This window comes from Chlorella variabilis, assembly GCF_000147415.1.
Source record: "Chlorella variabilis unplaced genomic scaffold CHLNCscaffold_2, whole genome shotgun sequence".
Taxonomy (NCBI): Eukaryota; Viridiplantae; Chlorophyta; class Trebouxiophyceae; order Chlorellales; family Chlorellaceae; genus Chlorella; species Chlorella variabilis.
Genome location: NW_005435086.1, coordinates 1,287,291 through 1,312,991, shown reverse-complemented (window position 1 = coordinate 1,312,991; position 25,701 = coordinate 1,287,291). Strand labels below are relative to the sequence as shown.

Below are 25,701 nucleotides of genomic sequence, written 5' to 3'. Positions count from 1 at the left end.
CCGGGGGTGTGGAGGAGTGGGGGGACGACGACACAGGGGCAGCTTCATTCCTTGAAAGGGGGCTGAGCCGCCAGGCTGACGCGCTCGCAAGTGCTAGAATTGGGGCGGTTGTGCCGAGGGCGCAGAGGGCGGTGTGAGGGAAGAAAGTACGAAGAAAGCAGGAAGGGAGGAGCGACGGCTGATCGGGGATAGGTTGGGGCTGTAGGTAGGGAGGGGTATGTACAGAAAGGGCGGTTGTGTTTTTGGGTCGACGGCCCTGCCCAACCTTCCTGTGGGTATCATGGGGATGGCGGCTGGCTGCTCCTCGGCATTGGCATGTGTGACGAAAGGGTGGTGCGCAATGCGGTGCGGTTCCGAGGACGGGGGAGGCGCGACGCGCGGCGGCGGGGCAGGCGGGGACGCGCGCCCCGCCCACCCCTCAGCAACCCGCCTGCAGCCTCACGTGTGGGGGGGGGTGCCCCCGGGGGGTAGCTGGGGGGCGGGGCCGGCCCGCTTCTGCCCTGGGGCCGCCTCGCTTCCCATGGTTGTCTGGGGCTTGAAAGTGGGGCCATTGATTTCCGGGGGCAGGGGGAACGACTGCGCCACAGGGGGGGGGGGGCAGAAGGGGGGCACCACTTCGGCCAACCACCCCAAGGAACGCGCCTGCAGCGTTCCCCACGGCAAACAGCCCCGCACCGCCGCGGCCGCCGACCCCGGCGCCCACCGCCCGCTCCCCGCCGGAACCTTCTCAAACCGCCGGCCCCCCCACACCCACAGACACAAGCCACACACACCCAACCCACTCTCTCTCTCTCTCTTTTCTTCTCACCTCTGGCGGGTACTGGTTAACTAATTACCACTGGCCCTGCCGGCGGGCCCCTTTGGCCCGCCGGGGGGGAGTTATGGGGGCGCCCTGCTCCCCCAGCTCGCGCGTGGTGATGGCGGCGGCGCTCATCTTGGCCGCCAGCGCCTCCTCGGCGGCGGCGCCGATGCTGGCGGCGCCCTGAGAGGAGGGCGAGCCCACGGCGCCGTAGCGGCCCAGCGGGGAGCCGGCGTCGGAGGCGGGGCGGCGGGTGATGAGGGAGGGGTTGGCGGACGACAGCGCCACGGCGGGCGAGGCGCGGCCGGAGCCTGCGGGGAGCAGGCAGGCAGGGGGGCGCAGCAGGCGAGGCGGTGGGCGCAACGGAACACAACAACCTGTGCAGCAGGCGGGGCAGGCGGGGCTGGGCAGCGAGGCAGCGGCGAGGCCGCCAGGCGCCGGCCCGCTCACCTGTGTCGGCGGAGGAGTGGGTGGCGGTGGGGGAGGTGCCCAGGTAGGAGGCGGCGGCGGGGCCCTCGGAAGGCGCGCGGTACATGCTGCCCGCGCTGGGCGCGGCCAGCGGCACGCTGGCGGCCGAGTGCGCGGGGCTGCTGCTGCCCGCAGACAGGGGCACCTGCGCGCCGCCGCCCAGCATGAGGCCGGCAGAGGCGGGGGGCTGGGCGTGGGCGGCCATGCCCGCGCCGCCGCCGCCCACATGCTGGCCCGGGCCCAGCAGGCCCGCCTGTGCCAGCAGCGCGTGGATGGCGGCCTGGTCGGCGCCGCCCAGGCCCTGGGACGCGTCGCCGTGCTGCGGCGCGCCGCCCTGCTGGCCCATGCCGCTCATCTGCTGCGCGCCGTGCTGGTGCTGCTGCAGGTTCATGGTGGGCGCCTGGGCCTGCTGCTGCTGGCCGGCCAGCTGCCCCAGCAGCTGGCCCAGCAGAGTGTCTGCGGGGAGCAGCCACGCAGCAAAACGCTCGTCAGCTTGGGGAGGGGGCGCGCCGAGCAGCAAACAGGCACGCGGCATCGCAACGGCGCCGGCGCGCGGCGCCCGGGAGGGGGCGCTTGGGGGGGCGACACGCAGGCGGGCGAGGCGCCGGCGCCGCGCGGCGCACTCACCCTGGGAGCCGGCGCCGTGCTCGCCCATGCCCATGCCGCCCATGCCCTGCTGCTGCTGGCCCAGCAGCGCGGCCAGCGCCTCGGGCGTCAGGCCGCCGGCCAGGCCACCGGCGGCGGGGCCGCGCAGGGGCGTCATGGGGGGCGTGAGGGGGCCACTGGGGCCGCTGGGCGGGCTGCTGCGCAGCATGCCGGCAGCGGCCAGCGGGTCGTCGGGATTGTACACCTGCGGCAGAGGAGGAGGCAGGAGGGAGGGGGAGGCTGAGGGGCCGGACTGGCGAGGCGCGGGCGAGGCGCGGAAAAACGAGGCTGCGGGGAGCAGGGGGCGGGCGAGGCGGCTGGCAGGGGGGCCTGCAGCAAGCAGAAGATGTGGAGAGAGCAGGAGCAGGGTGGCATCAGCAGCCGCCGGCTGGCCGCGGCGCGCACCTGCGAGGGCGGCACAAAGCCGTAGCCCTGCACGTATACGGGCTGGGGCTGGCCAAAGCCGGGCATGCCGGGCTGGGTGGTGCTCAGCGCGATCTGGCGCAGCATGGCGAAGCCCTTGAAGGTGCCGCGCACAATGTCGTTCACCATGGACACAGCCAGCTGCAGGCTCTGGGGGCTGCCCGCAATGGTGACGCGCGTGGGGTCGGTCGACTGGTCAATCTGCGGCAGGGCGGGCGGGCGAGGCGCGTCGGCGCGGAGGCCCTGCTTGGCTCCTTCCTGGCGGAGGAGGGAGCGGCCAGGCACGGCCACGGGACGCACGCCGGCAGCACAAAAGAGCTGCCGGGGTGCGGCTTGCGCGAATGCAACGAGGGCGGTGCCGGCGACTCGGGCACCCCGCCGCCCTCCCCGGCCCTGCAGCCCGCCTGCCGCAGGCGGCCCCCACGCTTGCCCCCGCCTCCTGGCCCCCCACCCACCTGGATCATGGCGCCCGTGTACTGCTGCAGGCTCTTGATCGTCTCGCCGCCCTTGCCAATCACACGCCCCACCATGGACTTGGGGCACTCCACCACCGCCGTCTGCTTAGGCAGCATCTTGGCGCCTAGCAGCTGCACCAGCTGCTGGATCTGGGCGGGGTCGGCCATGCCGGGCTGCGCGACAGCTGCTGCTGCAGCGGCTGCGGCGGGGTCGGCGGCGCCGCCTGGCGGCGGCGGGTACTGCGGGAACGCGGGGTGCGGGCCGAGGCCGAACCCTGCAGCATGCATTCGCGTGTGCTGGCTGGGTGTCTGCGCGCTGGGCTGGTTGCGGGTGTTTGTGGTACAGGGAGAGCTAGCTTCTGGAAGGTCTGCAGCAGGGGGAGGGGAACGGCCAGGCGGCGACGTAAGAGGGAAGGCGCTGGATGCCGGGCGGGTGTGTGCCCAACGGGCCTGCGACGCGTTTCGCAGCGCCGCCCCCGGCCTTGGGTGGCCTTGACAGCGGGGACTGGGGCGGGGCAGGCGGCCCCCGGGCGTTTCAGGGCCGTGGCGGCAGCAGGCACACGCTGATGACACGCACAGCCGGTGGCAGGCTGCCTCCCTGCCGCGCCCCACACGCCCCCAGCGATGGCTGGGAGCTTGGAGGGCCCAGCGGGGCGGCCCAGGCCGGGCAGCCAGCAATAGGCGCCTTAAGGCAAGGGGCACTCGCGCCGCCAGCCGCCCGGGCCATAGGGCGACGGTTTTGAAGCAGCCAGGGATGCTGGGCAGGCGGAGAGGGCGAGCGGGGGCCGGGGCGGCGAGCATGGCAGCCGCGTAGGGACGCGTCCAATCTGCTGGCTCCCCCAGGCTCTCGCACCCGGCAGCCCCGCCCAACGCCCTGGCAGGAGGTGCTCCAAAACCGGCAGCAACAGCAGCGCGGCGGAGGAGCTCACCAGTTGATGTGAGCCTCTTTCACTTCGGCGCCACACAGAAACCCGCGGGGGCGTGTGCTGTAGGACGAGGAGGGCTGGTTGCAGCGAACCCGCGAGAAGGAGCGGGGGAATTGCGGCTGTTTGGGGTGGGGCCCGGCTGAGTCCTGTTTTCCTACGTGGAAGTCCAAAGATGCAGAGTCCCCTCAGGGCCCCTGCAGCCCGCTTCCGCAGCCCAACATGCTGCGCAGCTGCACCCTGGGTGTCGGAGGCGCTGCAGCGAGCTTGGAGTGGATGGCGCCCACCATGACGTCCTGCCTCACGCCTCCCTGCCCCCGGCCATCGGCAGTGAGGCTCAGCGGCTGCAGGCGCCAGATCCAATGCAGGCTGAAGGCAGCAGCCTTTATCGCCTGGCCGTCGCCGCGGAGAGCGACGGCGGCGGCAACGAGAGTAGGAGCAGCTGCTGCAGTGCAGTCTGACGACGGAACCGATCGTGAGGCTTGCTGCCGCCGGCCCACCACCTGCTTGTGGTCCATCAGAGCGAGGCTGCTGTGTCGCACTGCCATTTTCACGGCTCAGCTTGGTGAGGAAGCCCCCTGCCTGCTGTGCAGCTGCGGTCGTCACAGAGGCCGATCGCTTGCACATGCGGCGGGCGCTGGAGCTGGCGGCGCGGGGGCTGGGTGCGACATACCCCAACCCGGCCGTGGGCTGCGTGATCGTGGACGCCTCTGGTCGCGTGTTGGGCGAAGGCTTCCACCCGCGCGCCGGCATGCCGCACGCCGAGGTGTATGCGCTGCGTGCCGCTGGCCGGGCTGCCGCCGGCGCCACCGCCTACGTCACGCTGGAGCCCTGCAACCACTTTGGCCGCACGCCGCCCTGCAGCCGCGCGCTGGTGGCAGCGGGCGTGTCCCGCGTGGTGGTGGGCTGCACCGACCCAAACCCGCTGGTCGGCGGCTGTGGTGTCAAGACGCTGCGGGACGCGGGCATCGTGGCGGCGGTGGGCTGCGAGCAGCAGGCCTGCTACCAGCTGAACGAGGAGTTCATGGTGCGCATGCAGGAGCAGGCAGCAGCTGCCTCGAACACCTGACCTTCAGCTGCCCTTTGAATTGCCATTTGCCTGCATGCCGCTCCCGCTACTCCCCTCTGCCCCTTGTACTGTGCACTGCGCCCCAAACTGTGAGTAACTTCTTCGGCATATTACCAGCATTCAGCAGATGCCCTTGGCACTGCGCCGTGCAGCAGATGGGTGGTCTGTCGCAGCGGCAAGGGTCGAGCCTTTCGTGCGAAAGCATTAACATCAGTTGGTGGGGTGTGGAAGGCGACAGCAGCGCATTAAAAAAATTACAGAGAGCGACAAGGCGGGCCGGGGGAGGCCTTTCGGTAGGAAGAACAGACGGGAGCGGGGGAAGTTGCGCTGCAGAATCTCTGGATGTTGTGTCAAGCGAATTCAGGTTCGAGGGCCGCAGCGAGGCGGCGCACCCACCCCCCTCGCTGCCACCGCCAGGCACAGCCGCAGCGTGGCGGGCTATTCCAGCCAGGATGAGATGAATGGCTGCCGCGGACCGGCCGGCAGCAGCGGGGGCAGTCGCCCGCCTCCCGCCGCCTGCCCTGGCAAGCTGCACGCTCACTCGTCGTACACGCGGCACTCGGGCTCAGCCGGGTTCTCCTCGCAGTACTCGTTCACACGCTTCTGCAGGCGGGAAGGGCGGGAGCCGGGGGGGCAACCGCAGGCAGGTCAGCGGTGTGCTACTGGGCATGGTGTGCAAAGACCGCAAAGGGGAACACATGTGAAGAACAATGCAAAAAAAAGGGCATCGCTCTTCTGTGGCAGCTGCATCGCAAGCATGCAAAGGGATGCTGCTGCTGCCAGACTCACGTCCTCCAGGGGGTCCGTGCTGGAGGAGGCAGCCTTGGCGTGGGCAGCAGCAGCGCTAAGCTCCTCCACCGTGTCCCAGGCCGCGGCGCTGCATCAGGATTTGGTGGCAGGTGAGCGGGTTGGAAGCGGTGTGCTGGGCACCGGCTTTGCCCAAATGGCGCGCCAGGGATCAGGGCGGCAGTGGGCCGCCGCCTGTGTGTCTGGCCGCCCGCTCTTCTGGAGCGCCCAACCCTGCTTGCAGCCCCCTGGGCTCGCCCCGCGCCGCTCAGCTGCCTGCCCCCGGCGCGCTGGACGGGCGGGTGGTGGCGATCGTGAGTGGGCTGCAGAGGGGCTGGCGGAGAATCGCGCTGCCACTCACCACTCGCCGCTGGCGCCCCCGGCGCACGACTCCTCAGCCTCCTTGATGGCGGCCTCAATGGCCTCCTTCTTGGGAGCAGACATCATCACCACGCGGCTGGGGCGAGCAGCCGGGCGGGCCGCAACCCGGGCGCCCATGGGGCGAGCACACACGGCGGGGCGCACGGTGAGGGACTGCATCTTGGCCTGGGTGTCGAGGGGGCAGGGTGAAGGCGAATTGAGGGGGCGGTGGGCGCCGCGCCAGCCCAGAAGATGGGGGCCTGGGACAGGGCCGACTCAGCATGCCGATGCCGCAATCCACGATTGCATCGGCGGCTGCAGTGTATGCGCCAATTCCCGCCTCCCCCGTTGCATCTACGCCTGCAGTGAGCGTCTGGGCCCAGTCCCCCAGACCGTCCCTCCAACACCTCGCACTCAGCCACAGCCCCACCCCATCACACCCTCGACATCAGCAGGCGCAATGCGGCTGGCCACCTGCAACACCCTGCCCGCAGCAGCAGCAGCAGCGGCGGCGGCGCCGCCGCTGCGCTGGCGGCCGCTGCTGGCGGCGGGCAGCAGCCTGGCGGCACCACACGCCCTGGCCGGCAGCTGTGAGTTGCATCACTGATTGCATGCTGCGCGGACCTGCAGCATGCTGAGCTGTAGCACGTTGACGCTCTGCTGGCCTTGACCTAACCCCGCACTCGCGCCCCACCTTGCGCCAGGTCTGTGCCGCCGGCGCCGGCAGGCCGCAGCAGCTCCAGCAGCAGCAGCACTAGACTTTGCGACCGGCGGCTCCGGCAGCGGCGGGCTGGAGCTGCTTGCGCTGCCGCCGCAGGCGGCGGCGCAGCTGGTGGGGGAGGTCGGCGACGGCCTGGAAGCTCCTGTGCAGCTGGCGTACCTGCTGACCCTCATGGGGTTCCTGGTGGTGGGCGCCTACCTGGTGGTGCGCCAGGTGCTGATCAGGCGGGAGCTGGAGGAGGCGGCCAAGGTGCTGGGGGAGCGCGTGCGCACCAACGACGCTACCAGCGAGGTGGGGAGGGCGGCGTGGCTGGGTGGGGCGTGGGCATGGCCTGGCCGAGCGGGCTGGTGTCGGCAAGCAGGGAGCTCCTGAGCCCGCGTGGCGCCCGCGTGGCGCCCGCAGCCAGCACAGTGGCAGGGGAACATGCATGACTGCATGCTCAGCGTGCCGTGGGGGCCCTCCCTTACCGGGGCAGAGCGGCTTGCAGGTGCCTGGCCCAACACAGGCACCCGCCCTCATGCTGCTGCCTGCCCGCCCCGCCCCGCCCAACCCGCGCAGGACTACTTTGAGCTGGGCGTGATCCTGCTGCGCAAGAAGCTGTACACCCAGGCCACCAAGAACCTGGAGAAGGCGCAGAAGAACTGGCAGGGGGAGCCTGAGGAGCTGGCGCAGGTGAGGGCCGCGCCGGAGGGGGGCTGCGCCCCTGCGGGCAGGCAGGCAGCCGAGGGCGGGCTGGAGGAGGTGGGAGAGGCGGTGCACACCTGCGCTCAATCTGCAGCTGCTTCATTTGATGGTCATCCGATGTGGGTCCCTGCCCGCGGTACCGTACCGCCGTGTCACGCAGGTGCACAACGCGCTGGGCTTTGCCTTCTTCAACATGGACAAGGTGGACGCCGCCATCGACCAGTACCGCAAGGCCGTGGACCTGCAGCCGGGATACGTGACGGGTGCGCTGCAGCATGCCGTGACCGCAGGCGCCTGCCAAGGGCAGCCAGCCCGGCCGGGTGGTGTGGTTCGAGACGCTGCCGTTTGTGGCGCGTGGCATGTGCTCCTGCGCTCGCCCTGCCGCTTCTCAACTTGTACTGCGTGCCTGCCCCTGCTTTGCCGTGCAGCCTGGAACAACCTGGGCGACGCGTACGAGCGCAAGAAGGACTACTCGCCCGCGCTGGCGGCGTACCGCGAGGTGCTCACCTATGCGCCGGACAACAAGGTGGCGCAGGCGCGCAGCGAGTACTGCCGCACCCGCATCGAGCGCACCGCCTGAGGCGGCGCCTGGGGGAGCCGACTGGCCTGGCTGCGGCAGCCGCAGTGAAGAGCGGCGTGCTGGTGTGTGCCGGTGATGCATTGGACGTTACATGCAAATGTCGGTTAGGAGGGAAGCATATGCAAGCAATCGTGCGCACAACGTAAACGCAGGCACATGAGACGAGCAGCCATAGCATTGAGGGAATTGCGGAGGCAGGCACGGCTCTCCTTGCAAATCGCCCCGGACAGGCACAGAGGTGGGAAGGGACAGCAGACAGCAGCAGGGCTGCGCAGGACAGAACACGGGAAGAAATGCAGATGGGTTGGGAAGGGAGAGGAACAGCTTGGGCTGCTGGTGCCCTGCCTTTGGAGAAGATTCAAAACTGCCCAAGGGTGGTTGGCTGGGTGCACAGCCCCCGCTGCCCATGGCCGGCACCTTGATGGGGTAGCCTGGGCCGGGCTGATGCATGAGAGGGCAGCATCACCGCGTGGCAGCAGGGCTCCTCTCAGGGCTCCTCGGGGCCGCGCGGGTCTGCTTCCTGCACCCCCGGCAGCACCACGCGGGCGCCGCCCTTCCTGATCAGGCCCCTCTTGCCTGCAAGTGCCAAGGTCGCCAGCAGGGCAGCGGCGCCAGACACTGAGCATGGTCCGGGGTCCCGTCAGCACACCCTTGCAGATGGCGGAGAGCAGGAACCTGTCGGTAGCCACCCACGGTACCGCACAGTCTTGACCAGCCCACCTGGCTCAATGGACAAGCTGTCCGACATCCTGCTGCGAGCCGTGGCCATGGAGGCTGTGTCCATGTCGCTGCCATCGTCCGCCGTGTGGCCACCCGCCACGCTGGGGGCCAGGGAGGAGACGTCGCTCAGGGCGGGCTCGATGCGCCGCTGGGAGAAGGAGCCAGCTGCAGCAGTTGGTGGTGGTGGCAGCACCGCTGGGCGCGGCAAAGGTTACTAGTTTAATCTCAGGTAGCCGCTGAAGCTGGTGATGGCCTGTGCAGGCCATCACCCCAGGGGATGCATGCCTGGCGTGCAGCCTCCCTGCTGAACACTCCGGCCGACCCTCTCCTTCACAGACAGTCTCCAATGTTTTGGCAACCTGAGCAGGCACCCCGCTCACCCGCAGCAGAGTCCTCATAGGCCATGCTGCTCACGGGCAGGCTCTTGCCGGAGGACAGCTGGATGCTGTGGCCAGCGGAGGAGCGCGGAAGGGCAGCCGGGCCGCTGCGGTCGGCCCCTAGCGGCACGCCCGCCTCGGCGTTGGTGAAGGCGGCGCCAGGGAAGGCATTGTCCTCGTATCGTTCAAAGCGGTTGCTGCAAGGACAGAGTTATTGTGATCAAAGTGGTGCAGGGATGTGGAAGAGTGCGGGGAAGGGGAGGCGGAACAAGGTGATTCAGACAGTGTCTGCTGCTGCCGGTCCACAGCAGGCTCACCGCCGCTTGCGGAGGCCAGCAGCCAGCAGGGCGAGCAGGGTGACAACGGCCACGCCGGCGCCGATGCTGGCAACCACGATGCCCGCAATCTCGCCGCTGGTCAGCCCGACGTGGCTGGACTGGCTGGGGTCGGCAGCCATGGCAGACGAATCGGGGCTGCCCTCGGCAGCAGTGACCAGCGGCACGCCTGCAATGCAGGAGGTTCCAGTAAGGCAGCATGGCTCCGGCATCGGCCAGGGCCACAGGGCGTGTGGTGGGCCTGCATTTGTGCATGTGGCAGCCCCACCTGTGCCGTTGGTTCCGTTCTGGCTGTACGCAGCATACAGGCCCGCGACATGGTCAGGCGTCAAGGCCTCGTTGAAGAGCATGAGGTGGGCCACGCTGCCGTCGAAGAACCTGCGCAAAGAAGGACGGACCGACAAGCAGCGGCAGTCTCATGTCATCTGCTAATGCACACAGGATCAGCGCAGCGTACGGCAGAATGGAGAGAGCAGAGGGGCGCACAGCACAGCACAGCACAGCACAGCACAGCACAGCGGCCTCTGCGGCGCCTGCACCTGTCTTCATCCAGGTCGCTCCTGGCGCACAGCACGATGTCGTCGGCCAGGCGGGCAGGGTCGCCCCCCGTGACCGCCGCAGCGCTGCCGTTGTTCAGCTTGGTGGAGGGGCTCAGCTCGGCAACCTGCACAGCCGCCCAGTAATCGCTTGTACTCAATGCCACACTGATCACGACGCTCTGGTAGCGCGCAGAATGCTGCGCCTGCCCATCATGATCAGCAGCTGCCAAGCCCGAGGTAGCAGGACCCACCTGCTGGCCGTCCACAAACAGGGTAAACCCAGGGGTGTCGTTGGCATGAGTGGACACGGTCACCATGTGCCAGCCTCCATCATTCACGTCTGCAGACAGCCGGCAGCAGGCAGGGCGGTGCAGCTCAGTACCGCACCTTTCGCCGGCAGTGCAGCGACACGGCGCTGCCTTCCCAGCCTGGCCCCCGGCTCGGAGCCTCCCATCCACAAGAGGGCGCCTCGCCTGCATGCTTGGCCTTGCGGCCTCCCGCATCATTGCCCAGCGTGCCGTCGCTGTCCATGAAAGTGGGCTCCGCCCAGCGGCCGCCGGTGTCATTGGCATCGCTCACAATCACGCGCACCACGCCGTACGCCGGGTGGCCGCGGTCTGGCAGGTAGATGGCCACCTGGCGTGCCATGCATGTGGGTGGGTGGGGAGGGCACAGCATGGCAAGTGCAAGAGGGCCGCCAGGTCAGCCCAAACACGACGGGGGAATGAGCGGCGGGGGCATACAAGGCCCTGGGTCTGCCCGCAATGTCCCGTTCAGGCATCAGGCTGGCAAAGCCCAACGTGCTGCTGAGGCTCGCCACGTTCGTCAATGCTGGGGCTCAGCGCCTCGGCGGTCGGAGGCGCAGAATGCCAGTAGAGAGGGACGCGGCGAGCCCCAGCAGCAGGAAGATCTGAGCCAGCCTGCCGGCCTCGTCGGAAGCCAAAGCGACAGCGGCGGCTGTTGAGCACATCATACAGATGCCAGCCTCGGCAGCCTCCAGCGGCGCACCTTGTTGGGCGCCTGGCCGGTGGTCTGGCCGCCCAGGCCGGTGTGGGAGTAGAGGTACTGAAAGAGCTCGCCGCTGGTGTCGCTGCCTGGCAGGCGCTGCATCCAAAGGCTGACGGCAAAGCTGCCGTTGGAGGCATATGGCACAGTGTCCAGCATCACCGCGCTCTGCGCCTCCTGCGCAGGCTTCAGGAGGGGTGCTTGCTGGTGAGATGGCCGGCACTGGCACTCAGCCTTTGAACTTCCAACAACTTCAGCCTTGGCGCGTCAGGCAGATCAAATAATGGTCTAAAGCTAGACGTTAAAACCGGGAAGTTAAGCCTGTGGAGGCTCTTCCCCACCTTTACCTTTACCTTTATCAGCCGAGGTGCAGGCGGACCCGCGCAAGCTGCCCCCACTCCTCTCTCCGGCATGCTCTCACCCTGGTGCAGTTGATGACGCTGCCAAAGGTGGGGTCTTGGTGCCAAGTGGGCAGTGGGATGCCGCTGAGGCTGCCGTTGTAGGCGGGCAGCAGCAGCGACTCCAGGGAGCCGCTGGTGAGCGGAAAGTAGGCCAGGGGGGTGGGCGCTTTGGCCAACTGGAGGCAAAGGATCAGGGGCGGAAGGCAAAGATCTAACAGGGGGCAGTTAATGGGACCGGTGACAAACTGAAACACTTGCAGACTCTGAACCGACAACACGCCCATTGCAGCTTCTGGCAGCAACTTGCCGAGCAGCGCTGACCTGGAGGTACTGCAGAGAGCCAAAGGTGCCGCCCGCCGGCTCCTCGGTGCAGAAGCCCAGCCCCGCCAGGCTGGTGCTCACGTTGGGGCTGAGCTGTGGCAGCGGCGCGCACGTGTAGTTGGCGGCGCAGTTCTGCGCCGGCTGGTCGGAGGGCACCACCGGGCACAGCATGCCCAGGCGGCCAGGCGCGGTGCGGTTTAGAGCCACGGCAGCGCTGCAGATGGGGGAGCAGGCAGGGCATGCAAGGCTTGGCATTCATTGCGTGGGCAGGAAGCGAGTAAAGCGAGCGGTCAGCAATTCCTTAACGGCATGCCCCAGCTTGCCTGAATGGCTGTGGGTCGGGCTGCTCCTGGCCCGTGAAGCCCGAGTTGGAGCACAGCTCCCATGTGGCAGCCTGCACAGCGACAGCAGGCAGGTTGGTTCCTGGGGAGGCACAGCCGGAATTGGACCACCTGCTAGCAGAAGGTGCCTGGCTATGCGCAGGAAGGTCGGGGCGCCAGAGCCAGGGGTGCAGGACGATTGCATCTCACCTGCGTGGGGCAGATTTCGGCGGTGCCGGTCTGGGCATCGCTGTAGTCGACACAGTCGAAGAAGAGGTGGCCCCGGAAGACAGCGGGCAGCAGGCAGGCCTCGCCGCTCGTGGTGGTGCGCTGCAGGGCGGCAAGAGGGAGGAACGCCATCAGATGTTGTCCGCTGCACCTTGCGCCGCCTTGCCCTGTCAACCGATGCTCAAGCAGGTCTGGCCAGCAGGAATGTGCGCGGGGCCTGCCACCGACCTGCGTAACCAGCAGCTGGCCCTGGTCGTCGGTGGGCGGCGGTGAGCTGCCCAGGTCGCACTGCTGCCAGCTGAGGGAGGAGTCGAGGCAGGACCAGGTGCCGTTGCGGTCGATGCAGTCGTCCAGGATCTCGCCCTGCAGGCGGTACCATCAGCATGCAGTGCAGCTTCAGATGACCATGCCAACAGAGAGACACAGAGGCCGCAGCGCTGCTTGAAGGCGGCCACGGCAACTGATCGAGGCATGTGCAGCAGCTCACGACCACAAGTGTAAGACAACACTGGCCTGGTACACAACAGGCAGCTGGCAGGCGTCGCCCGAGGCAGTCTGGCGGGAAATGGAGGGCACCACATGCAGCGCCACGGAGGAGGCTGGCACGCCGAGCTCGCCGCCCTCGGGCTGCGCCCATAGGGGGCAGGGGATGAATCGGCAAACACCAAGTCAGCGACCACTCAATAGCTTGCCTTCTGTCAGAACGCAGATGAATGAGTGATCATGGGGCAGGGCCGCTGCTGCCATGCGAACCAACCTGTGTCTCCATCAAGTCGGTAGGGCAGCCCTCCCAAGAATCAGTCTCCATACCCCAGCACTGGTAGGAGCCGTCAATGTTGACGCAGCCATCCACCTGCAGGCACAGCAGGCAGGTGGGGAGATGAGGAGGCACTCATGGCACAGCTCTGAGCTCCTGGTCATAGGTGTAGCTTGGCAGCTCTGCCCTTACCCGCCTGCAGCATGGCTCCCCACCTGCATGCCATTGTATCGGAGCGGCAGCTGGCACTGGGCTCCGCTGTCAGCTATGATGATGGGCGAGGCGGCTGCGCTGGGGTCGCTGCTGCTTGGCTCCTCGGCGGCAGACGAGGGCGGCGCCTGGGACGGGTCTGAGCTGTACATTGGCCCGCCGGTGGAGGCGGCAGCGACCTCGCCCCCGAGCGGCACGCACTCCTCCCACACATTCTCCTCAATCTGCAGGCAGGAGAGTCAGGCAGGCAGGCGGGTGAGCACAGACCTTCCATCGTGGCAAAGCAAGCAGAGCGTCGGACACGCATCAGAACCAGACACATGTGCCAGGTCGCCTTCAGGGCACACCGCCGCGCTCCAGGGGCAACACACCTGGCAGAACGACATGCCCTCAACCGTCACGCAGTCGGTGGCCAGCTCTCCATTGTACAGCGCGGGGAACTGGCAGCGCTGCCCACTGATGGAGAACCGGGTGATGTTTGCGCCTGCGTGTGCAGCAGAAGGCGCGGCGTGGCACATTGCAGTGCGAGAAGAGTGGCGCGGCTTGCCGACCAGTGCATGTTCGATGGAGGCAGCCTGCTGCACGCCCAGCCCTGGCAGGTGCCCACCTGAGCTCGGCGACAGGACGGGCAGCTCGGGGCCGGCAGGGGTTATTGTGCTGCTGGAGGTGGCAGCTCCCATGTTGCGGGACACTTCAGAGTAGAGCAGCCTGCAGGAACAGAACCAAACGCGATGGTGGCATCAGCTACGCCACACAGTACCAAGCAGCAGTTCTCAGCCAGCATCGCCTGCTCAGCTCAGCAGGCACCACACAGCGCGTACTGCACCCGACTTGTGTCTCGTCCAGGGCTGTGTCGTGCAGGCCCAGGTGCGCCAGCTGGCCGTCGTAGTGGCGGCCGCCGGGGTCATCAGAGCGCACACACAGCACCACGTTGCCATCCAGCAGCATGGGGTCCCCGCCGTCAATCTGCGGCGGCAGCCATGGTGAGGGGGAGCACGAAGCAGGCGTGGGCAACGCGCAGCGCAGATCGACAAGTCACCACGCTGACCGGGGTGACTGGTGTGGCTTTGCACAGAGTCGACAGGGGTGTAGCGGTGTGACTGGTGCATGCGCCGGCGGGGCACTCTGCGGCACAGGCTCACCGGGATGGGGAAGCCCTCCGGCGACACGTAGCTGCGTCCCTCAGCCACCTCCCCCGCCAGCTGGCCGTCGAGGTACATGCGATAGCCCCTGCCGCCGCCGGGCTGACTAGTCAGGGTGGCCATGTGCCAGTCGCCGTCAAACAGCGAGGGCGACTGGGGGCTGGTGGAGCGCTCGCCGTTGTAAGCCACGTTTCCGTCTGCAGTCACCGAGACATGCACAGGTTCTCTCTCAGGGCACAAGGAAATGGCGCCAGGGTACAGGGCAGGGCCGGGCACGGCCTGTCTAGGCCATCTTACGCCACCCACCCGAGTCCAGCCAGGTCTGTGCTCCCATGGAGGTGGGCTGATCGTCGAAGTCCTTGACAATGGCGCGCACCACGCCGTACGCGGGGTGCTCCTCCTGGGGCAGGTACATCTGCAGCGGGCAGGTGGTGGGGGTGAGAGATGATGGAGTCAGGTAGACAGCAGGGGAGAACAAAGGATGGAGTCGGCAAGAAGCTGGTCCGGCAATCAGTCTGCCGCAAGGAGTGAAGAGGGTGTATCAAAATCTGCCAGCTGCGACAGCGCCCTGCCTGGATCTGGTTGGGGCCCCAGCCGGTGTTGCTGGCGGCGCTGGAGTTCTGGGAGGTGCCTCGGTGGGAGAAGAGGTAGCTCAGCGAGCTGCCTGCAGGGCAAGAGCAGGCGACGGCGGCAAGGAGCCGGTCGCAAGCGAGTCGGTGTCGAGCCAGGGCAGGCGCCTCGGCTGCTGCGGCGCTGCCTCTTCCTGCACCGCCAAGGCGACCTGCCTGCACCCTACTGCAGAAGGGCACGCTGCCTCGCCTGACATGTTCTCTGGCTTGAACCACAGGTTGATGGAAAAGGCGCCGCTGCGGGCGTACTGCACCGGGTCCAGGGCCACCAGGTCGCGGTCGCTCTGGGTGCACAGCAGGGCGGAGCCAAACAGGGGGTCTCCCACCACCCCGGCGCCGCTGGCGGAGCCGGTGTGCTCCGGGAGCGGGAAGGACTGGAGTGTCTGCAGGTTGCAGCAGGGGCAACGAAAGGCAACATGTCGCCGGCTTCTATCTTGATGTACACCGCAGGGGGGCGAGCTGTCAAGTTACCTGGGAGTTCAAAGGAAAGAAGGCCATGGCTGGGGGCACATCAGTCGCGTTGGGCAGCATCAAATCCTGCACGCAGCAAGCGGCAGGCAGATGGGCAGGCAGCAACAATCAGCGGGAGGCGCTTCACTTCCTGCAATCGCGCAGCCTGCTGATCCAAGAGGATGCCACGACTTGGGGTGCTATGCGCGGGCAGCCCAAGAGCCTCACGTGCGGCATGTAGGCGCACACGCCGATGTCTCCCACATTGAGCGGCAGCTGGCCGCCAAAGTTGGCCGCAATCTGCTGCCGGGACAGCGGGGCGCAGATGTAGCCGGCGGCGCAGGCCTGGACTGTGGAGACCCCTGCAGGCCCACAACAGAGAGCTGGGAGGTGAGCTGCATCAAAAGAGCGGCAGCCTGCACGTTTGACACACCTTCACCACAGGCTGGCAACCCAGCCTCACCTTGAATTGGGCTCTCTGAGCACAGCGGCTGCCCGCCCAGCTGAGCCACACCCTGACTGGGGTCGCTCCCAGGCTGCTGGGCAGCCGCCGGCGGCGAGTCTGGAGCAACGGCAGCAGCGCCTGCCTGCTGCTGCTCCGCCGCACCGATCACCGGGGCCCCAGTCGAGGTGTTGCTGGCCGTGCACTGGCGCACCTGCCCGCCTGCTGCAAGGCACACCGGCACCCCATTATCGTCGGCGCAGCTTGTGATGCAGCCAGGCGCCGGCTGGAAGCCTGCGGCCACTGCCTGCTGCGCCGCACTGGCGGGATCGACTGAGCTGGCATCAGTTGCGCCAGGGCTGGCAGCCGCCTGGTCGGCCCCAGCAGGCACCGGTGCCGCCGCTGGCGAGGCGCTCTGCGACTGGGGCTGCCCCGTCTCGTAGATCTGCGGGCACAGGGCGACCGACTGGAGTCATCCATGAGGTGAATGAGCTGCCTGGCCTGCCAACCTGCTCCCACGGCAAGGGATAGATGCTGACGCCATGCTTGGTGGCATGCAGGCTCTCACCAGGCGCATCTGGTCGGGGGTGAGCGAGGTGTTGTAGATGAGCAGGTGGGCGATGCTGCCCCCGAAGAAGCGCTGCGGGGTGTTGGGAAAATGGGTGGAACAATCAGGAACAAGGAGATGTGTGTACGTTCAGAATGGAAGCAGGAGAGAGCTGATCAGCTGATAACCGCCATCGACGCACTGTTGGCTCCAGGTCGGACCGGCTGCACAGGGTGATGTTGCCCGTCAGGTTCATGGGCCCGCCGCCGGTGGCAGTCTTGGTGAAGCCCTCCGCATCTGCAGGCAGCCGAGTGCCAAAACTTGTGTCCTTGTCAATCGCCAGCGCGGCTAGGACGGGCGGCTTGTGCAGGCGGCCCTGTTGGCTGGCACGACTGGCAGCAGCGCGGCGCGCCTGGGTACAGGACACCCTCCTTGGCCTCCGCCGCCAGCGTGCCGTTGACGTACAGCTGGAAGCCCTTGCCGCCGCCGGGCCGCGTGGACAGGCCCAGCAGGTGCCACTGGCCCTCGGCCGCAGCCTGCGTGGCCAAGGAGGAATGGCGTGGGGATTGGTGGGTGGGCGGGTGGGTGATCGGGAGGCCAGGAGCGCTGGGGAGACCAGCAGGCACCCCTGATGCTTACACCTGCTCCACTCCCATCCTGCCTCCCACGCCGCCCAAGCTCACCAGGTTGGCGGCGCCGGCGGCAGCGGGGGTGCAGGCTGCGCTGGAGGCCACGCAGCCGGATGAGTCGAGGTAGAATGGGTCGGTGCCGTTGGTGCGCACGTCGGTGGCGTCACGTAGCATGGCCCGCGCCACGCCAAAGTCGGGATGGTCGCGCTCGGGGAAGAACACAGCCACCTGCGGGGCGATGGAGGGCCGGCGGGCAGTCAGGCGGTGTGGCGGTGTCGGTGCAGCAAGACTCGCGGGAGGGGGCTGGATGAATCGGCACGGCCGCCCCTGGCCGAGGTCACTCGAAACCAGCTAGGCTGGCAAAGCACATGGCGCCGCAGACGCTGCCCGGAGGGCTCACCCTGCTGGTCCGGACCCCTCCCTGCACCCTAGGCCTCCCCGCCCGGCTCCCAGGCTGCCCCCAGCCCACCGTGTTTGGGTCGAAGGCGTAGTCTGTGTTGGCGGCGTTGGTGTGGGAGTAAGCGTAGTCCATTGAGGCGCCGCTGTGGGGACGCACCTTGGCCCAGAAGGCCACAGCCAGCCCGCCGCCCTGGCCGTACTCCAGCCCGGGGATGGACACGTAGCTCTGGCGCGCCTGCAGGCCAGTCGGGCGGGCAGGGGCGGGCAGGGCGGGCGGCCGCAAGGGGGGTTGGCAAGAGGTATCGTCCAAGGGCAGGGGAAATGGTGTGGCCGACCGGGTTGGGCGAGTGGAGGCGGCAGAGCGGGCCGCACAAGAGTTGTTCCTCCTTCGGGGCGCCTGCAGCTGCCTCACCTCGTCGCACGCCATGACCTGCCCAAAGGCGGGGTCCTCCACCCAGTCCAGGTTGTGCGCCACGCCCTCGTAGGCGGCGGCAGGGTAGGAGGAGGTCACGTCGGAGGAGAGCAGGGGGAAGTAGGCAGCGGCGGCGGGCAGGTCGGTGCCCGTGGCGGCGGCACCGGCTGGGCTGGTGTCGGTGGACTGAGCAGCCTGCACAGGCAGGGAGAGCGAGAAGGCAGGGATCAGCGTCCAAGACTGCATCCAGCAGAGCAACAGCACCCCGGAGCAAAACGCCCTGCGCGTGCCTGCTGGTGGAGGTGCCGCGCTGCCGCCGCGCCGCGCCCCGCCACCGCCACGAGCAGCAGCAGGGACGCAGCTGCCGTTGCCCTGGGTTGGAGTGGGCGCCTCATGCGCAGCTGCTGTGTGTTCTCAGCTGGGTGAAGGTGGGGCTGGGTTGGCCGCAGTCTTGGGAGGGGCCGAGGTCGGGCTGGCCTGCTAGCTGGCCTCTAAGGCTGTGCCAGGTGCCTAGTGGCCTACCAGGCCAAGGTTTGGGCTCGCCAGAGGCTGGGCGCGGCGGGTGCGTTGTGCTCGTCCTAGCGGCAGCACACTTTTGATGCAGCCGTGTGTTGTCTTGGAAAGAACGGGGAGCTGCGCCTGATTAAAAACAAAGAGAGGTTGGCAGCAGTACAGTTTGCCTCATGACGCTGCGGCGGCGCTCCCTGTGGCTTTTCCCTCCCTGCCAAACTCTGCCACAGGGGTCAAATGCTGAATTGCGGTTGTGTGCCGACCTGCCAGCGGGTGCAGCATTAAAGCTGGCTGATGGCGGGAGGCACCTTCTCCAGATCACCGGCATGGCGCTGAGGAGCCGTACTGCTGAACAAGGCGCTGCGTGCTGGGAGACCAGCGGCGGGGCGCTGCATGCAGGGTGCTCAACATTGCGGGGGGTTGCCGCGGCTGGTGCTCGATGCCCCCAGCGGCCCAGTGATGCAGGCACGCCAGGCATGCGGTGTGCAGCCTGCGCCTCTCACGCACTGTAGTCGCCTCCATGACATGCCGCCCCCTCCCCTGATTGAGAGAGATTGACCGCCACCCCGCCCACCTGCCGCTGGCCACTGCAGTGCACCCCAGCGTGGCGCATGTGCTGGCCACGCAGTACCGCAGCCTGGGCGGCCTCCATGATGGATGTCCTGCTTGACCCCACAAGGTGGGCCCCGCTGCCCAGCACGCTGCCGCCACTGTGTGATAGGCTCTGAGGCTCAGTCGTCCACCACAGCCACCGCACAATTGCCGTAGGCCGCTCGAACGACGCGGGGGTCCTGCAATGCAGACAGCAGATTGGTGGGGAGTCCGTCCCAGCAGAATTCGCCGTCTCGGGCCAGCGGGGCTCATTCCAACCTCCGCCTCTTGTAGCGCCTGCAGCCGCATCTGATCCAGAACGGTCCGTGGCATGATGCCGTCACGATGGCCAAAAAGGCAGCTGGCCGTCAGGAGGAACAGGGCCGTCGGGAGGAACCTGCGTCGGCTGATTGGCGCCGCCGCCACCTGTCGCAGAGTTGAGACAGCTGTAGTCTGTAGCCGAATGGCCACCAGCAACCCGTTAGTAGTTTAATTGCTCTGACAAGCAACACAGAGAGAGGCCTGTTAGGCTGTGCCTGCTTGACAGCCGCGGCCGGCTGCAGCGACCGAAGATCCCAAGGACCGGCTTGATCAAGCCTCAGAACACTCCCATCGGTATCCTGCAGTTTGTGGGGGCGATGGACGACACCCCTGCCGCCGCTCGGGACTCGGACCCAGTGCAGGCGCTGTTTGAGCGGCACCTGGGACCTCCCAAGCAGCTGCCAGGTGTCCTGCGAGCCAGCACCAGCAGCGAGGGCGCGGCGCGCAGGTGCGCACCGTGCGCCGCCGCCGCTCCCGCCCACTGCCCTCCCGCCCCTCCTGCCACTACCACACCTTTGTCAGTCTCCGTGGCACAGCCCCGCACGTCACCCACGGCACGCTCTGCTCGCAGGGAGGAGGAAGAGCTGAGGTTCAAGATGTCGCGAGGGCGAGCCCTCGACTACCAGGCCGTGCCGAGCGTGGGCGCGCTGCTGGGCCTGACGTACCACCCCGCTCGCCAGCCGCCGCACAGCGTGCGGCGCAGGGGCCAGCAGCCTGCGGCGGCGCAGCCCGCGCACTCCACGCTGTGGGCCCTGGTGCAGCCCACGGACGCGCTGGGCATCAACACGGCACTCAGTGCGTCCGATGCGGGCGCCAGCAGGCTGACCGGGTTTGCGGGCTGGACGCAGGAGGGGTTTGTGGACGTGACGCGGCGGGCCAGCCTGGAGTACATCCTGACGCAGCGCCCCGCCAGCGGCCTGGCGGCGGAGCTGGACCTGTTGTCCACGTGAGCATGCTGCGCCTGCTGCTGCTGCTGGGCTGGCGGCGCTGCCTGCCTCGCACGCGAGCTGCCACCCTCAGTTGGGTTTGCGGCAGCTGCCTGGAGAGGGACGCGTCTCACTGCAGTTGAGGCATGCCTGCCGGCCCCGCCTGCAGGCTGCCCAAGCTGCCCCTGCTGCCACAGCTGACGGCGAGGCACCGCATGGCGGCGTCCCAGTCCACCACAGGCGTGCAGCACAGCAGCACGCTGAGCGCTCCGCTGCTGCGCGGCACCGCGGTGGCGCGGCTGCATGTGCAGGAGCCGGCCTTGGGGGCTGCGGCGGCTGGCAGCACGCTGACGCTGGAAGTGGAGGGGCGCGGCAAGCGCAGCAGAGGGCTGGCAGGCAATGTCAAGCTCTCGCCGACGCTGTTGGGTGCATTCCATGGCACCAACGGCGGCGGCAGCAATGGGAGCGGCAGTAACGGCAGCAACACCACCAGTCGGAGCGTGAGCGACAGCGACGATGAATGCGGCAACAGCAGCAATGGAGGGGGCAAGGCGGAGCAGCGGCGGCAGCACATGCCAGGCCTGCGGCTGCAGATGCAGCCCACGGCTGTGCGCAGCTGGGAGGACGTGAGTGGCAGGTGGCAGCAGGCCTGGGGTGGCGCTGTGAGAAGCACGCTGGGCTACCAGGCGCAGCAGCGGCGATGGAGCCTGGAGCTTGGCCACAAGCTGAGTGGCAAGGTGACCGCCAGCGGCTCGCTGGCATGGGACGGCCCAGTCGGCCTGGCGGCGTCGGCTGCTGGTGGGGCGGCTGGCGACGATGCGCAGCACCATCTGCTGGCCCGCCTGCGAAGCTATGCAGATGGCAGCAAGCTGCGGCGGGCGGGGCTGAAGCTGGCGTGCCGCCTGCCGCCGCCGCCGGCGGGTGCGGCGGGGACCAAGCCCCAGCGGCGGCAGCTGCAGCTGGAATCGCATTACGACGCTGAGGTAGGGGAGGCCACACACGGGCTGAAGCTGAGGCTGGGCGGCCGTGGCGGTGCCGACTACCGGCAGCAGCACCGCCGCTACGAGCTGAGCCTGCAGACCCGGCCGCGGCAGAGGCAGCTTGACGTCACGCTCGATTTTTTCACCCCGCTGTGACCTGCTCTCCCTCCTCCCTGACCGCCTCCCTCTCTTTTTGCAGACCCCCAAAGTTTAACTGACTGACTGACACAAGTTGTAACCCTATATGTTGCACCGATTCGAATAACAACACAGTGCTGCAGTGCAACAGGCATGGCGCCGAGCCACACCGCCAGCGCACAGCGCAGCGTAGCAGGCAGCGACTTGCTCACGATTTGTAACATGAGTTGTGACTTCTGCACATTTCCACAGGTTGTTTGGCTCGGGGAAGCAGCGTTTGTTGCTCAAGCCCCGATGGGCCCGCTGGACAAGTGGCTGCACCGCCCGCCCCTGGAGCCAGTGCAGCCCACATCCAGCAGCGGCGATCAGCGCGGCGATCAACAAACCGCGGAGCCCCCTGCGAGCTCAGCTGAGCAACAGAAGGCGCCAGCCGGCACGCTGCGCGCTTTTCTGGTCAAGCTGGATGCAGGTACAGCGTCCCGGGAGTCCGATGGCATCGAGGAGGCACCAGCCAGGGCCAGGCGGCGGGCCCATGGCGCCAGGTGCGCTGGCGGCGACAAAGGCGGCGGCAGGTTGCGGCTGCCTGAAACTGCAAGGTCCTCGCACTCCACCACTGTCTGCTCTCTGACCTGTTCCTGCTTGCGCTGGCGCAGGAGCGTCCTGGACTGGAGGCTGACCGGCAGCATGCACAGCAGCGCAGCCGCCCTGCTGCACCACCGCCACGCCGCCGCCTTTCGGCAGCTGGCCATCCTCGAGTCGCACGCCTGGCAGCGCCCGGTGCTGGGCGGCACGCCGCTGTCCCCGGAGGAGGCCGGCAGCATCCAGGCCGCGGCCTTCGACAGCCAGGGCGAGCTGCTGGTGGCGGGGAGCGAGGAGGGGCTGCTCACAGTGCACAGCACGGCGCAGCTGCTGGCTGCAGCGGCCGCCGGCGGCACCTTGGCCGCCCCGGTGCCGCCGGGGCAGCAGGCGGTGGGCACCGCAGACCCGCTGCTGGTGCTGGACACGCACCTGCCCAAGCTGCAGGCGGTGGGGTGGAACCCAGCGGACGAGAATGTGGTGGGGGTGGTGTCCTCGGCCACCCGCCAGCTCCACCTGTATGACCTGCAGCACACGCAGGTGGGTGGTGGCTGCGGGGGGCATGCAGCAGCGGCGCTGGCTCCTTTGCTGTCCGACTGTGGAAGCTGCACACCGGTGCTGCATTGACCCCCGGGGCGGCGCTGCCACCCCAACCGTCTGCCGGGGCGTGAGCCGCGACGTTTGATTGCTCTCCTTCCTGCCGCGCCGCCTTGCAGGGGCTGGCCAAGCAGGTGCTGGCCGTCCCTCAACAGGCGGCGTCGGCGGTCGGCCTCACAGACCTCGCTTTCTTTGGCGGCGGCGGCGGGTCCAGCGGCGGCGGCGGCGGCTACGTGGTACTGGCCTCTGGCATGGGGGGCCAGGTCTTCCTGTGGGACACTCGAGCCAAGGCGGCACCCTCGGCCACGCTGCAGGCCGCGCAGTGCGGCGCCATGTACGCTGTGCAGCTGGTGCCAGATCAGCAGGTGGTGCTGGCCGGGACGCAGAGCGGCGAGGTGAAGCTTTGGGACCTCAGGTGGGTTGTGGTGAAGCCCTGTGCGCACAGCAACTGCTGCCGCCGCCCGCGCCCGCTGCGCCAGGGGTGCGCTAGTAGTAGTGTGGGCCCTGCTTGCTGGTATGTCCACTGCTGGAGCCGCTGCCGCCGCCCTGCCGCAGGGGCGGCAGCACCAGCACGCTGCGGTTTGGCGGCAGCGTGCACCACCACCCGCTGCTGGCGGCCTTCAACATCCGCCACGCGCTGACCGGCGTGCCGGGGCTGGCCAGCCAGACCGCCATCCCCGCCAGCGGCATCCACTCCATGCAGCTGGACCCTAGCGACCCCCGCCGCCTCGCTTTCCACCTGGGCTGCGGCTGGTCGGGCGTGCTGAGCTTGCACGGCGCCACCGCCGGCAGCGGCGGCAGCAGCAGCGGCAGCGGCGGCAGCATCACGCACCTGCACGCGCCCGCCCACGCCCACCCCGACCAGCCGCTGGGCTCGCAGGAGGGCGGCGCTGCGGCTGCCACCGCCAGCGTGGCGCAGATGCTGCTGTGGGCCTCCACTGCAGCGCCAGGTGGGGCAGACAGCGGCGCATTGCCTGGCCCACAGCTGTGCTTGCCCTGCCGGCAGGACCTTGTGCTGTAGTACTGGTGCAGTATCCACGTCCACTTTGAGGTCCTGTCACCTGAGGAACTTGCGCCCAGCCCGCCCTGCTGCAGGCCTGCACCGCCACGCCTGCTGGCTGCCCGATGGCCGCCGCTACTGCGTGCCCTCGCGCCGGGGCGACACGCTGCTCTTGCTGGACTTTGCTGCCTCCCCAGCGGCCGGCTGCTATGCGCTGAGGGATGAGGAGGAGGAGGGTGGGGAGTACGTGGGTGGCAGCAGCAGCAGCAGCAGCAGCAGCAGTGGGGGCCGGGCAGGGGCAGAAAGACGAGTGCACGTGCCGCCCGCGGCGCAGATGCCGCTGAGCCAGGCGGCGGTGTGTGCTGCGGCGCACCCCTGCATAGACCTGCTGGTGGCGGGCAGCATGAACAGCTGCCTGTCGGTGGCTGGCCTGAGCTGACCCTGCCGGCACTGCTTTGTTTTGACATACTTGCACCGCTCTCTCTTTGTTTCAACTTATGACTCTATTTGATGCTCGCAAATGTCAGCTCAGCTCGCATTCAATATGGCAGGCACACAATCGCCTGACCGAACAATAGCCTCAAGATGCACGATGCCGAGGCGTGGAGCTAGCAGCACGCATGCTGGCGCATCACACCAGCCCGCTGCTTCATGCTTGCAGCCAGACTGCCGCCGTGCTGGGTGCGGCGCTCACTGAATGCAGCAGTCGCTGGACGACTTCTTTTCCTTCTTCTTCTTGGCAGCCGCGGCGCCGCTGCTGCCGCCGGATTCTGCAGAGGAGGGGCGGCGCTGGCTGGGCAGCGGCTGCCCCTGCCGCCGCTGCTCCTCCTGCTGCCGCGCCAGCTGCTGCTGCCGCCGCTGCTGCTCCAGGCGCACCCGCTCCTCCTCCTCCGCCTGCAGCTGCATGGCCAGAGCCAGGTCGGCGTCGTGCGTGTCGCCGCCTGCGCGGGAGGCACGGGCAGCAGGCAGCGGGTGTGCCAGAGAGGGGTGGGGAGGGCACGCTTTAGCAATGGGAAGGGCACGCTTTAGCCAATGCACTGCGAAAGAGGCAGGCAAGGAACTCCTCATCGGCCTCTTCCCAATACGCCAGCCAGGCCCCCACCCCCCAGCGCCTGCACGCCGCACCCACCTGCCGCTGCCGCGGCCGCGGCGGCCGCCGCCCAGTCTGCGTCTTGCGCCGCCGCCTGCCGCTCCCGCGCCTCCTGCTGCGAGGCGTGGGGGCGGAAGGGGCGGAAGTCGGCTCCCACCAGCTGCGTGTCGCCATCCACAGAGTCCAACGCCTCCCACACCACGTCTGCGCCGGGGGGGGCGGTGGCGGAACAGGGGGCAGTGGCGTTACAGGTGGCAGCGGCAGAACAGGTGAGCGAGGCACAACAGGTGAGCGAGGCCAGGGCAGGCCATGGCGCATGGGATGAAGGGCGGCGGCGCTGCTTGCAGGCCGACCAGCGCAGGTAACACGCGCACAGCCACATGCAGGCCTCCAAGCGCTGTCCCGGCAACCGTCCTACCCTCCCGGCAGCATTACCATCCCTGCTCCCTCCCCACCACCAGCACCAGCCCTCACCCCCGTCCCTCCTCCTCCCCGCTCACCCGACTCAAACTGGAAGCCCTCGTCTGCGGCCAGGATGAAGAGCTGGTCGTTTGGGCCCTTGTAGAGCGTGTTGAAGTGGTTGTTCCTGCACAGCGGGGGAGCAGCACACAGGGGGTGGGCTGTGATGGCCACGACGGCAGCAGGAGGACGCATGCAGGCAGGCAGGGCAGGCTGGCCGGCAGCGCCCACACCAAGGCGCATGCAGGGCTGGGCAAGGGCAGGCGCCCAGGCAACCGCCACCCGAGCGATCAGGCGCCTGCTGGCCTCCCACGATCAGACCCATGAAATCCTGACGACATCCTAGTGAACTGGCATGCCCCCGCCCCGCCCACCTGAAGAAGACTGCCAGCTGGTTGGGTCGCAGCCCCTCGTGCAGCGCCAGCAGGCCGTGGTAGGTCAGCTGGCTGCCGCTGCCCTCCAAGAACTGCTGCACCAGCAGCGCCTCCCGCACCGCCGCCTCGCCCGGAGACCCGCCACGGCTGCCGCCCGCCGGCGGCTGCCCCGGCGGCGTGCCGGCGCCCTGCCCCGCGCCCGAGGCAGCCGCCGCCATGGCTGCCGCGGCGGCGGGCGCCGCGGCCGCCGCCGCCGCCGGCTGCACCTGGAACTCGTCGGCAGACAGGGCGGAGGCGTGCGGGGTGAATGGGGTGGTGGGCCCCCTCCCGTTCCCGCTCCCGCGGGCGCTGCCCCCCTTCATC

At 68.4% G+C, this 25,701-nt stretch overlaps 9 protein-coding genes across 9 annotated transcripts in view; 4 read left to right on the top strand and 5 right to left on the bottom strand.

Moving 5' to 3' along the window:
• Nucleotides 1–832: 832 nt before the first annotated feature.
• On the bottom strand, nt 833–3,078 carry CHLNCDRAFT_137888 (hypothetical protein; the record flags this gene model as incomplete). The annotated part of the gene is made up of 5 exons (XM_005851142.1): nt 833–1,110; nt 1,250–1,723; nt 1,895–2,117; nt 2,318–2,536; nt 2,791–3,078. 5 exons carry the CDS (start codon nt 3,076–3,078, stop codon nt 833–835), a joined length of 1,482 nt encoding a protein of 493 aa, XP_005851204.1.
• A 997-nt stretch (nt 3,079–4,075) lies between these two features.
• Nucleotides 4,076–4,782, top strand: CHLNCDRAFT_137887 (hypothetical protein; the record flags this gene model as incomplete). The annotated part of the gene is made up of 2 exons (XM_005851436.1): nt 4,076–4,145; nt 4,307–4,782. 2 exons carry the CDS (start codon nt 4,076–4,078, stop codon nt 4,780–4,782), a joined length of 546 nt encoding a protein of 181 aa, XP_005851498.1.
• Nucleotides 4,783–5,319: 537 nt separating this feature from the next.
• CHLNCDRAFT_137886 (hypothetical protein) lies at nt 5,320–6,108 on the bottom strand (the record flags this gene model as incomplete). Its single annotated transcript, XM_005851141.1, has 3 exons — nt 5,320–5,385; nt 5,572–5,659; nt 5,930–6,108. The coding sequence occupies 3 exons, from the start codon at nt 6,106–6,108 to the stop codon at nt 5,320–5,322; spliced, it is 333 nt and encodes a 110-aa protein (XP_005851203.1).
• Nucleotides 6,109–6,388: 280 nt separating this feature from the next.
• CHLNCDRAFT_137885 (hypothetical protein) lies at nt 6,389–7,913 on the top strand (the record flags this gene model as incomplete). Its single annotated transcript, XM_005851435.1, has 5 exons — nt 6,389–6,518; nt 6,633–6,940; nt 7,208–7,321; nt 7,494–7,596; nt 7,762–7,913. The coding sequence occupies 5 exons, from the start codon at nt 6,389–6,391 to the stop codon at nt 7,911–7,913; spliced, it is 807 nt and encodes a 268-aa protein (XP_005851497.1).
• A 487-nt stretch (nt 7,914–8,400) lies between these two features.
• CHLNCDRAFT_137884 (expressed protein) lies at nt 8,401–11,782 on the bottom strand (the record flags this gene model as incomplete). The annotated part of the gene is made up of 12 exons (XM_005851140.1): nt 8,401–8,489; nt 8,634–8,798; nt 9,014–9,207; nt 9,328–9,514; nt 9,614–9,723; nt 9,885–10,009; nt 10,136–10,224; nt 10,343–10,520; nt 10,685–10,729; nt 10,893–11,066; nt 11,311–11,466; nt 11,612–11,782. The coding sequence occupies 12 exons, from the start codon at nt 11,780–11,782 to the stop codon at nt 8,401–8,403; spliced, it is 1,683 nt and encodes a 560-aa protein (XP_005851202.1).
• A 130-nt stretch (nt 11,783–11,912) lies between these two features.
• CHLNCDRAFT_137883 (hypothetical protein) lies at nt 11,913–18,938 on the bottom strand (the record flags this gene model as incomplete). Its single annotated transcript, XM_005851139.1, has 22 exons — nt 11,913–12,005; nt 12,142–12,261; nt 12,388–12,522; nt 12,682–12,786; nt 12,917–13,012; nt 13,132–13,350; nt 13,498–13,610; nt 13,734–13,834; nt 13,953–14,092; nt 14,269–14,465; nt 14,575–14,683; nt 15,065–15,280; nt 15,369–15,434; nt 15,576–15,709; nt 15,811–16,234; nt 16,358–16,429; nt 16,539–16,633; nt 16,764–16,872; nt 17,020–17,193; nt 17,435–17,599; nt 17,777–17,971; nt 18,861–18,938. 22 exons carry the CDS (start codon nt 18,936–18,938, stop codon nt 11,913–11,915), a joined length of 3,156 nt encoding a protein of 1,051 aa, XP_005851201.1.
• Nucleotides 18,939–19,515: 577 nt separating this feature from the next.
• CHLNCDRAFT_137882 (expressed protein) lies at nt 19,516–21,260 on the top strand (the record flags this gene model as incomplete). The annotated part of the gene is made up of 3 exons (XM_005851434.1): nt 19,516–19,646; nt 19,770–20,144; nt 20,294–21,260. 3 exons carry the CDS (start codon nt 19,516–19,518, stop codon nt 21,258–21,260), a joined length of 1,473 nt encoding a protein of 490 aa, XP_005851496.1.
• A 276-nt stretch (nt 21,261–21,536) lies between these two features.
• On the top strand, nt 21,537–23,854 carry CHLNCDRAFT_137881 (hypothetical protein; the record flags this gene model as incomplete). The annotated part of the gene is made up of 5 exons (XM_005851433.1): nt 21,537–21,784; nt 21,896–22,358; nt 22,535–22,830; nt 22,971–23,365; nt 23,511–23,854. 5 exons carry the CDS (start codon nt 21,537–21,539, stop codon nt 23,852–23,854), a joined length of 1,746 nt encoding a protein of 581 aa, XP_005851495.1.
• Nucleotides 23,855–24,105: 251 nt separating this feature from the next.
• CHLNCDRAFT_137880 (hypothetical protein) overlaps nt 24,106–25,701 on the bottom strand; it is a gene marked incomplete at both ends in the record, with an annotated part of 3,481 nt that continues 1,885 nt past the window's right edge. The window contains 4 exons of the mRNA XM_005851138.1: nt 24,106–24,356; nt 24,545–24,709; nt 25,006–25,091; nt 25,339–25,610. Coding sequence (XP_005851200.1) covers nt 24,106–24,356; nt 24,545–24,709; nt 25,006–25,091; nt 25,339–25,610 — 774 coding nt within the window. The remainder of the gene's footprint in view (nt 24,357–24,544; nt 24,710–25,005; nt 25,092–25,338; nt 25,611–25,701) is intronic.